Consider the following 9859-nt stretch of genomic DNA (forward strand, 5'->3'; position numbering starts at 1 on the left):
CGGGCGCGGCGCTGCTCCGGGGTCGGGTCCGCGACGTCGCGGATAAAGTCGGCGTAGCCCGTGAAGCGGGCCATGTCCCAGAACATGATCTTGGCGGCCGTGTCGCAGAAGGCGAGGATGGGGTGCATCCCCCGCGTCTGCAGCATGCTGAAGCGCATAAAGAACTGGTGCCCGCAGCCCTTGATGGAGAACTTGAGCAGGCGCGTGTACGCGGCCGCGCACGTGTGCGGGCTGGCCGACGGCGGCACAAACGACGACCGCGTGAGCTTGGCCGGGTCGTGATTCGTAGGCGCGTCCGAGGCCGGCGGCGGCGGGTCGTGGGAGCTGAAGCCCTCGACCCGCCAGAGGACGATGGTGTCTTCGTGGCAGGCCTTTGAGAGGATCATGTCTCCGTAGAAAGCAACACTATTCATGATGTTTTTTTTACGAGGTCAACACCCTTCTGTTTTCTTCTCTTCCCCTTTTGTATAGCAGCACAACCGCAAACAACATGAACTTACCAGTCAACCAATCCGGTGTGCAGCTCTGATGTCGAAAAGTGCGGGTAGTAATTAACAATCGGCTGGTCGACATGGCCTTTGGGGAGATCCGGCAGAGTCCACTGTGCACTCATCCATGTCAGTACGGATCAATCCATATCCAGACAGACGGGAGTTCCAAGCGCTCCATTTCCGCATACCAGATTAACGGTGGTGTCATGGCCAGCGGACAGCACATATCTGCCGGTTTGGTGAAATGCCTTGGAACATCCTTGTCAGCTTGTAGCAGGTTTGGGAGGGTCAGGGGAGAAGCTTGGTTCCAAATACTGACCACACTCAGGAGATTCCAGGAGTGGCCCTCGCCTCCAAGAATACACACACAGGGCTGCTTCGCATGAACGGGATCAAGACTCCAGATGCGGACGGTGGTATCGTCCGAGGCTGATGCTATGATCAAAGGATTGTCGGGCGAAGTAGCGAGATCGTTGATTTCCTAAAATGGCGTTAGTCTGTCCACAGAGCCTCTCACGCCGTTGCGGCAGACGATATCATAACGCCAAGATATACTTACACCTCCATGGCCAACGAGTGTCTAGAGTCACACAGAACGGGCATGTTAGCTGCCATTCACCCTTGGTTTCGCGAGCGGACTCTCACCTTGAACAGAATCCCTTTAACAACGTTGTAAATTTTGACCTTGCGGTCCCTGCCACTGATGGCCAGGTATGGAGCCTCTGTGACGGCATCTTTGGTCCAGGTGCAGGAGCAATTCACGACTCCGTGCTATTTTTCGGCAGTGGTCAGTGAACCAAAGTCCCAGGGTGTACAGGGTGAAATATGGGGTATGCTATTTCAGACTCACATCGTCATCTCTGATGACTTTGATGATCTCGCAGGGATTCGTTTCCTTATCCGTGGTGGGAGTGACGCGACAGATGACCACCTGGTAGAAGGCACAGCCTTGTGAGTTTGCGGTGACATTTTTTTTCGCGGGTGGGCCAGCTGCATTTGGTGTCACACCTTATACTTACATGCTTCTTGCCCACAGCCGCAAAGATGTGAGGCGAGCCTGGCGGGTTGTAGGGGTAGAACTTCACATCAAAGAACTCTGGGAAGCGATTCGCACGTTAAAATCGTGGCAGCCGTGAAGTATACTACAACAGAACTGACCTCCTGGATCACGACTGTCGTCGTCTAGCAGGCGGTGGTCGTCCTATCACGGGAGGGAAGTGAAAACGGACGACAGGTTAGCACTACGACCTGCAGCTTTAGTGGTGTGTGGCTATGGCCTATAGCCCAAAAGCCAGGCACAGGATGCTCACCTCGAACCCGAACGACGCGCGCAATTTGGGGAGCTCCCACTCGTCGGGCACTTCCGCGGCAAGCATCGCTCCTTGTGCCTCAGTTGCCGGGTTGCGGTCGCGGCCCTCTCCCTTGGCCTGGTTGTTGCCGCGGATAGGGATGGACAGGGCTACACGCTCCATGCCGTGCTGGGTGCTCTTCGCCATTAGCTGAAGCATTGCTGGGTGGGGCTGGCCGCCGTTTGGAGAGGTTGCGACCCACTCTTCGACAGACGCGACTCTGGTCCGGCGCCGTCTACGACCCCCTGTTTCCTGCGGCCGTATAAGTCGATGTAAATCTACGAGGAATACCAGAGAAGACACGTCGGCGAAGAAGAAAAATCCATATCCCTAGCAATGCGCAGAAGGCAGTGCATGCCCAAAGAGAACTCGCAGAGTTAATTTTTATATCAGCGTCGGTGTTTTGTTTGCCAGGCTGTTTGCTGTGTGCTCTTCGACATGTTGCCTTACAAAGCCAGGAGGCAACATTCACAACAAACGAGCCAGGCGGCTGCCCAGCGCAGACAGACAAATCCAACAGGGTGCGCGCGTGATCTCTTCCCAGCCGCTTCAACCGTGCCATGAGCGAGCGACAACAGTTGTGGCAGGATCCGTCGGTGACGGGGCCTGGCGCTGACCGAATGCTCGTGATGCACGCCCTGATAGACATGTAAAGCAGTCGGTTATATCCTGATACATCAAGGCCCCTGGGTGCCTGGTGGTGAGTCTCCAGCCACGCGCAGGTTGGGGCCCCCTTCCTGTGCCAAGAACCCCCATGGCAAAACGTGTCAGGGGCTCATCCCTGGCCCGCGCGCTTGACCGCACCAAAAATACATCGTCAAACAGATCGATGGGATCACATCCACCAACGTCTCATCAATGGCGGAACTGAGATGGCTGGCAGCATCGGATCTCCCGCCGCCGACGATATATTTTGCAATGGAGTCGGCGATGGACTTGAAGCACGTCGATCCGAGCAGAACCCGAGGCCCGTAGCCAAGAGGGCTGGAGGGCTGGTGCAATGGTACCTCACTGTTGTGACTGCAGCTGCAACGGGGACGATTCTCGAGCATGGGTCAGTCTCAATCAATATACTAGCGCCAATGAACGGCAGTCGATGCGTGCTCCAACGGGGTTTCTAGAGATCGTGGAGTTGTGGCTTGACATCCTGGGCTTGACAGCCGGCATGGCGTTTTGTCTTTCTTTTTTATTTTCGGTTACGCCTGGAATACATGGGTGAGTGAGGGCTGGGCTGTGTGTCCGGTTGGCGTGTTCAGCAACAAAGGATCATACAGGGCCATTGAAGTCATCGGCAGACGCAACAATGAAGAAAAGTCACGATCAGGAATCACAACGAAGTGGACCTGGTCTGGTCCACAGTTGCATTCGCCTGGGTCCCTTGAACACGACTCGAGAAGTGGATGTGGTAGAGAAGCGCGATTGAACGCCGGCTAGAGACCATTGAATGGCACAAATGGGCAAAGTGATGGCAATCCCGACGAGCGACGGCAGCTGCGGCGCTGGCGGATCCTTGTTGGATCCATGTTGGCGGGCGCGGGAACGGTCCTTGACCAATCCTGGTGCCCCTCGCAGCGCCCAAGCCAATGGGGAGCGTGTTGCCGTCCCGCTCCAGCAATCCATGGGTCCACAACGCTGCGGATAGCGGGAGCAACCCCAAAGAATGCTTTGAGCCGAACCCCACCCACCTCCCAAATCGATTCCGTCGTCGCTGGATGCAGAAGGAAAGCCGCTGGCCCCGTAATTGGGGCCCAGAACGATGGCTCTGTCTCGCAAGCTTCTCCCAGAAAAGAAGCCCTGACGGCAATTCAGGGCTCTGGATCCCAACGGATGTCGGCCCTTGACCTGGTCATGTGCCATTTGTTGAGCTGTGCAGCCGTGGAAGTGGCAGTCCTATGTGCATCAACGTGACCACGCGGCATTAGGGGAAAGAGAACTTACGGGCGTACGAGCTTCCTGTCTTGCACCAGCACAGTCCAGCAACTGTTGCTTCATGGAGTAGGTCCGTTTGGATGTCGCCAGACGTCCAAGAGCGCGACACCTACACCGCAGAACTACTCCGTATGTACATCGACATATGAACAAATTACACACCCAAAGCAACCAGAGCGAACGGGTCAGCATCAAATGATGCAACACGCGCCATGAAATTGCCCGAGGGCCACAGGGAAAGCTGCAAGCAACGACCCCTGTCGACGAGCTGCAGGCGGACATGAACGGGCAAGCAAGCGATTGACGGATGAGCCCTGGCCAGGCTGATATGCCCTTCCATGCCCGCATGGCCCGCACGCCGAATTTAAAGTGGGCTGGTGCGGTCCCGAGTGGAGGGCGAGGCAGCGGGTGTCGCAATCAAGGCAGCAGCAGATGGACGGGGTGTGGTTGATGATTGCAATTGCTGGCTGTCAAACAATCGCATCGCGGTTTGTTTTCCCACTTCCCACTCCAATTGTGTTGGGGGCACTCTGTGACTGCTCCACGTCGCGTCCTTGACGGGCCATCAGCTCGCGTCCGTGTCCATTCTCGTCAGCGGACCAGGAACCGATCGCTCCTCACTGGCCTCGGGCGTTTCTGGGTTGTGAGACACCCAGGGCCCGCTGCTGGCTCGAGGGGTTGGATGCGAGCCCAGAACCAGCAAAAAGCCGGAGCCTTGGTTTGATCTGCCATAATACAACCTACCCCAACCTCGGCGCCATCGACGCTGCCATCCAAACAAAAAGACGTCCCCTGGCTTGGGCCTGGGAAAATATATTGCGAAAAAGGGCTTGCTTTACTACTTCATCCGTCCTCCTTCCTGCTATTAGGCAGTGGCCCGCCCCCCTCGTCTTCACCCAAGCAAGCACCACCCCAACAAGCATCCTTCGGCGGCTCGTCTCCCGGGCACGGCAGCAACACACGCAAACATATCCATCTATCCGCTATCTGAACCAAGCCGCTCGCTGTCGTCTGTGTCCCAGCTCTCCGGCTTCCCTCGCCTTTTGATACCAATCCGTGTTGGACAGAGGTTGGTCCCAGAAAAACAGGACAACGGCCGGCTGTACAACATTGTGTCTGCCAACCCAGGAAAGGAAAAAGGCAAGCCACCTCGTGCCGTCGCGTGAGACCTGTCTCAGAAACTCTACCGAACGGCCAGGACACTCGCCGTCCCAAGCAGAGTACCAGGCGGGATCTGTGTGTGACGCTGGGCCTCGGCTGGCGAACGAGCGAACGCACTTGGCCGCCCAATCGTCCTACCTTCGCTTACAGCCCCCTCTGGGACCTCGCGGACTGGTCCGGCAAAGGGCACGTACGCCGTCGGCCCTGACTCCCCTCTTCCCGGCCTTGCACAGGTGGAGGGACGGACTGCACACCAGTGCTCGGCAATCCGCACGAGAGACTAGGAAGACAAGCGCACGATCCACTTTTACGCACGTCTCGGGCCCTTCTGTCCATATTCCCAGCATCCCGGGTAGTAGGGACAGCGTATCCGCCACGGCCTGCCCTACCCTGGACAGCTGGAGCGTCCAGGACACTAAATCTTGACGAATGTGCGTTTTCATCCGAGGTGGACTTGGTCTCGCTTGACGACGGACCTGCTTTGTAGTCCTGGGGGCCTCGCCACTTCAACTCTTCGAGCCAGCTTTGGAGATCGAATGAGACGGACCTGTGCCAGGGCTGCTCCATAACCGACACCGATAGTGGCAGCAGCCACCATCCCACAATCCCACAATGGAGCAGACATTCATGACAATTCAGAGTGAGTCTACTTGGCACTAGTGCTTTTTCATGTCTTGGACGGCGAAGGGGAAGACACATCGGAGAATTGTACCTCGCTGACGCCATCTTGTCATATTTGTTCTTAGATCTTACACCGGATGCCAATGTCCTGTTCGTTTCCGAGTCCATCGTGGACATACTGGGATACCAGCCCCAGGAGGTGTTCGGAAGGTCATGCTTTGATTTCTTCCACCCGGACGAGATACCCTTTGCGCGCTCTGTCCATAGCCGTGGCATTCTGCTCGACAAGGCTGCGGTTCTCCATTACGCACGACTGAGGGGCCGTGACGGCCAGTGGGTCAGCTGCGAGTGCTGCTTTACAGTCGTCCACGATGTCCTGGTGGCTTGCACCAGCATCTACCGTCGCGGTGTTAAAAGCGAGAGTAAGCCGACCGGCCACCTTGATCTCCTTGACCAGTTCTCGACTCTAACCTGTGACGTGACAGGGAGGGCACTTGAGGCACCTCAGATTCGACGGATTTTCTCGTGCTCGCCGAGGGATCCACGATATCATATGCTGGAGCACTTGTCGCCCAAGTTCCGCATGCCAGCCATGGAGCGAGAACCGAGGGCGGCGCTCATCCTGAATCGTTTCACACGCAGTCTCAACATCATGTATGCCACAAACGCCGTCTCGACCATCCTGGGCATAGCGCCTGACGATATCAAGAACACGAGCTTTTACGACTGCATTCAGGAGAACTGCCTGCCCGACGCAGTCCGGTGTCTCGAGAGTGCCAAAGCCAACGACTCAATTGCCTATCTGCGCTTCTGGTTTCGGGACCCGAGGGTTGGGGATGACATGATGGATGATGACCAAGACGAAGAGGACGACGAGGACGATGATAGCGATTCCGAAAACGGAGGGGTCCAACTCTCCTCAGAGATGGATATCGACTCAGATGGCCGCAGTCCCGCTGGTGGGTCGCGAGAAGTCGCGCAGCCACCGGCTCCGGCAGGGAGGGCCCCGGCTGGCGGCCAGGGGGGACGGAGGAGACAGCTGGGCGATGGCATCGAGCTCGAGGCCGTTGTGTCGTGTACCTCGGATGGCCTGGTCGTTGTGCTGCGCAAGGCCCGCCCTCCGATCCCGACACCACACCCTCCGCAGGTGCCGCACGTCTCTCACAACCTTGCACAGGATAGCGGCATGTTCGCTGCGCCCTGGGGCCGTGAGGTCATACGCCCACAGCCACATGCAGACCTGCCACCGGAGCTGCTCTACATCTTCAGGCCACCCCTCATGCCGCAGTACATGCCGCTCCGCGACAGCGTCAAGGAGGCGAGTGGGCCCTCGATTGACCAGTTCATGGGGTCGATAAGGGACGTTGCCGTGTTTGCCTGGGCGCTTGTGGGGATCAATGGCAACTTCGCCTCATACGGCCGGGGCGTTCCGTCTGGCGAGTCCCAACCGCCAGACGGCTTTCCGGTATGGGACCCGAAGGCCGGCGACATGCCATACCTCGGCCCTGAAAACCAGGCGGCGCTGAAGTGGGCTCGGCTCGGCAAGGTCCCCGAGGATGGCAGACCGCACCCAGACATGGCGGCTGCTGCCGCCGCTGCGGCTTTCGGATCCTCGTCCTCGTCGCAGGGCGGCGTATCGTCATCGGGGGCTTATAGCACGGGAGGGTCGATGGGGCACGCTACCGAGGTGGGCCATCCGCAGCACGGCTACGGACAACCGACAGGAACATGGCAGCAGCACCAGCAATACCCGCCTCCGCAACAGACAGACTACCAGCAGCAGCGGCAATACACGCCACCACACGTTGAGCCTCAACACGGGTACGGGAGCTGGCAGCCAGAGGCCGACGGCCTGCCTCGAGACGCTCCGTGGCGGCAGGCGGACAGTGCCCACAACCCGGCGAGCGGCGTTCCGACGACGCAGGCTGGGAGTGGCTCTGGCCATCCCAGCCAGCGTTTCGAGTGGCAATGAATGGATGGATAATGATGGGCGCGTATTGAACTTTGGATTTTGTCGACGTTGCAATAGAAAACGATACCCACTTGGCTGATGTTTGTTTGTTTGTTTGTTTGTTTGTTTGTTTGTTTGGGTACTTGGTATACTCGGAGTTTTATGTAATATCTCATGGATATAAGTGCCTAGGTATCTTTGCGGAAGAGAAACAGATAGGGTCAACACCGTAAACTAAATTATAATACTCGTATTTCTTGGCCACAGTCGAGAGGTGGTGTTGTTATTGGAGTGTAAAAGCACATGCCTATTCGGTACCCTCCAGTCAGTGTCACTTAGAACAATGGGACCGGTTCGGACCCACTTTTAGCACCCGCCAAGGAGCTTGGACCACCTATGCTGGCGTCACGGCTGAGGCAACGTGGATCTGGCCCGAGGCGCAGTGTCCACCTCCCCCTCCCATCAACAGCGATTCCTGGGACGACGACGACGACCACGAGCACTAACGACATACTGCGTGATACACACACACACGCACGCCTCTCAGCATACTGTCTGGCGTACCATATCTTCCATTAGCAGAAGCTCAGCATGGCCACTCACAAGCCGTACGACCAGGTATCCAATGTTGAGGACGATGACCTGATAGACCCCGATGATGGTGCGTAGAGCCTGGTCCGCCCGATTCCGCCACTTCTCGCCGAGTTCCGGAAAAGAGCCGCCCTTTCCCCTCTCTTGGACAAGCTTTGTGCTGACAATCGGCGTTGATCCCCCTCCTAGCCGACCTCAACGAGTTCGACGACCCCCTCGGGAACCAATCATCGTCCTCGCGCGCCCCCCTGACGGGCAACATCGGCAGCAGCAGCAGCAGTGGCGGCGGCGGCGGGGCCTCGGGCTCGCGGCGGGCGCCGCTCAGCGAGAACTACCTGACGTCGCGGATACCGGGCGAGGACCGGGCGGCGGCGCAGAACACGATCGACGAGTCGGTGTGGGATACGGTGCGGCGCGACCTGCTGGCGGTCTGGGGCAAGATGCGCGAGGTGCTGTACCCGCGCTACCTCTTCGGCGGCACCATGTTCGAGTCGTCCGAGGGCATCCGCGGCGCCTACGCGAACGTGCGCACGGCGGGGCTCTCGGGCACCCGCGACGAGCTCGCCGGCCTGGCCGGCCGCGTCCTCGACCCGGAGACGCTGCTCAACCAGAGCAACATGACGCCCGGCCTGCGCGACTGGGACCTCTGGGGCCCCCTCATCTTCTGCCTGCTGCTCAGCCTGCTGCTCAGCTTCAACGCCACGAGCGCCCAGAAGGACGTCGTGTTTAGCGGCGTCTTCGCCATGGTCTGGATCGGGGAGGCCGTCGTGACGCTGCAGATTAAGCTCCTGGGGGGCAACATGTAAGCAAACTCGGTCGCGTATCTCCCTGCTTGGCCAGCTCCCCCCCCTGCTGACACTTGTCCACCCCTCCCGCAAAACAGCTCCTTCGCGCAGAGCGTCTGCATCATCGGCTACACGCTGTTCCCGCTCGTCATTGCGTCTCTGCTTTCGGCCTTTAACCTCTACTGGGTTGTCCGCATCCCCGTCTATCTGGTGCTCATTGGCTGGGCCATGGCCGCGGGCGTGAGCATCCTAGGCGGGAGCGGCGTCGTCAACAACCGGGTTGGCCTTGCCGTATACCCGCTCTTTGTCTTTTACCTGGGGCTAGGCTGCTTGTGCTTCATCAGCTATCCCGCCCCGAGCTGAAAATTTCGCTTGGTTCGGTGTTGCTTCCTGGGGATTGTGGCCTGGAGGGTGTATCAGTGCAGTGACTTTTCTTCCTTGTTCTTTCTAAGCTGTTGTGAGCTGTACGATCGCCAGATTCCCAGTTATGGAACCAAAATGGAACGTCGGGTCTTTTTGCTAAATTCTCATGCTTCGCTATCATTTCAGCGGTAGACGGCGGCTCAATGACATGCAGTCCTTCTGTGCGTTTGTGCTGCGCTTTGATTTCAAGTAGGCACTGGAGAAAGTGACGAACCCCCAAGTGGGACACCAGACAGCACAGGTGGCCACAGTCTGACGAGAGTCTGATATCAATATCAAGACGAGAGCGAGGTGGAGCCTCGTGCCCGTGTTGCTCCTGCCTGCTGCTGCCTGGCCCCAGACCATCTGATATAAACGTCCATCCGACTGCTGTAGTCATCGAACCCGGACACTTAAAGATCGTGCGCTTTGGTGTAATGGTTAACCGTAGCCGTTGAGCCCTAATTTAACAGATTTGGGAGCACGGGTTCGATCCCCCGTATGGGGTGCGGAAAAAAAAACTTCGAAGAAAACCATATTAACCGGATGGTTTTCGCAACTGCTACACCCTGCGGTCGG

General features: G+C 57.9%; 3 protein-coding genes across 3 annotated transcripts in view; 2 read left to right on the forward strand and 1 right to left on the reverse strand.

The window, feature by feature from the left end:
• GGTG_13655 (hypothetical protein) overlaps positions 1–1999 on the reverse strand; it is a gene marked incomplete at its 5' end in the record, with an annotated part of 2994 nt that extends 995 nt beyond the window's left edge. The window contains 10 exons of the mRNA XM_009231572.1: positions 85–405; positions 501–601; positions 680–750; positions 807–972; positions 1051–1071; positions 1137–1262; positions 1342–1422; positions 1511–1548; positions 1650–1692; positions 1802–1999. Of these exons, the coding sequence (XP_009229836.1) occupies positions 85–405; positions 501–601; positions 680–750; positions 807–972; positions 1051–1071; positions 1137–1262; positions 1342–1422; positions 1511–1548; positions 1650–1692; positions 1802–1999 (1166 nt within the window). The remainder of the gene's footprint in view (positions 1–84; positions 406–500; positions 602–679; positions 751–806; positions 973–1050; positions 1072–1136; positions 1263–1341; positions 1423–1510; positions 1549–1649; positions 1693–1801) is intronic.
• A 2182-nt stretch (positions 2000–4181) lies between these two features.
• On the forward strand, positions 4182–7630 carry GGTG_13656 (hypothetical protein). Its single transcript, XM_009231573.1, has 3 exons — positions 4182–5570; positions 5677–5973; positions 6037–7630. The coding sequence occupies exons 1-3, from the start codon at positions 5543–5545 to the stop codon at positions 7521–7523; spliced, it is 1812 nt and encodes a 603-aa protein (XP_009229837.1). The 5' UTR covers positions 4182–5542; the 3' UTR covers positions 7524–7630.
• Positions 7631–7964: 334 nt separating this feature from the next.
• GGTG_13657 (Yip1 domain-containing protein) lies at positions 7965–9465 on the forward strand. The gene is made up of 3 exons (XM_009231574.1): positions 7965–8163; positions 8283–8895; positions 8977–9465. Exons 1-3 carry the CDS (start codon positions 8094–8096, stop codon positions 9239–9241), a joined length of 948 nt encoding a protein of 315 aa, XP_009229838.1. The 5' UTR covers positions 7965–8093; the 3' UTR covers positions 9242–9465.
• The last annotated feature ends 394 nt before the right edge of the window (positions 9466–9859 follow it).

Source organism: Gaeumannomyces tritici, assembly GCF_000145635.1.
Source record: "Gaeumannomyces tritici R3-111a-1 unplaced genomic scaffold supercont2.28, whole genome shotgun sequence".
NCBI classification, from domain to species: domain Eukaryota; kingdom Fungi; phylum Ascomycota; class Sordariomycetes; order Magnaporthales; family Magnaporthaceae; genus Gaeumannomyces; species Gaeumannomyces tritici.

What these genes read in the sequence shown, in the direction of transcription:
- GGTG_13657 (XM_009231574.1), top strand. Translation starts at nt 8,094, where the DNA reads ATGGCCACTCACAAGCCGTACGACCAGGTATCCAATGTTGAGGACGAT. An exon ending in CCTGATAGACCCCGATGATG is followed by an intron (nt 8,164 to 8,282) that starts GTGCGTAGAGCC and finishes TCCCCCTCCTAG; the next exon opens with CCGACCTCAACGAGTTCGAC. An exon ending in AAGCTCCTGGGGGGCAACAT is followed by an intron (nt 8,896 to 8,976) that starts GTAAGCAAACTC and finishes CCCGCAAAACAG; the next exon opens with CTCCTTCGCGCAGAGCGTCT.
- GGTG_13656 (XM_009231573.1), top strand. Translation starts at nt 5,543, where the DNA reads ATGGAGCAGACATTCATGACAATTCAGA. An exon ending in GACATTCATGACAATTCAGA is followed by an intron (nt 5,571 to 5,676) that starts GTGAGTCTACTT and finishes ATTTGTTCTTAG; the next exon opens with ATCTTACACCGGATGCCAAT. An exon ending in TCGCGGTGTTAAAAGCGAGA is followed by an intron (nt 5,974 to 6,036) that starts GTAAGCCGACCG and finishes GTGACGTGACAG; the next exon opens with GGAGGGCACTTGAGGCACCT.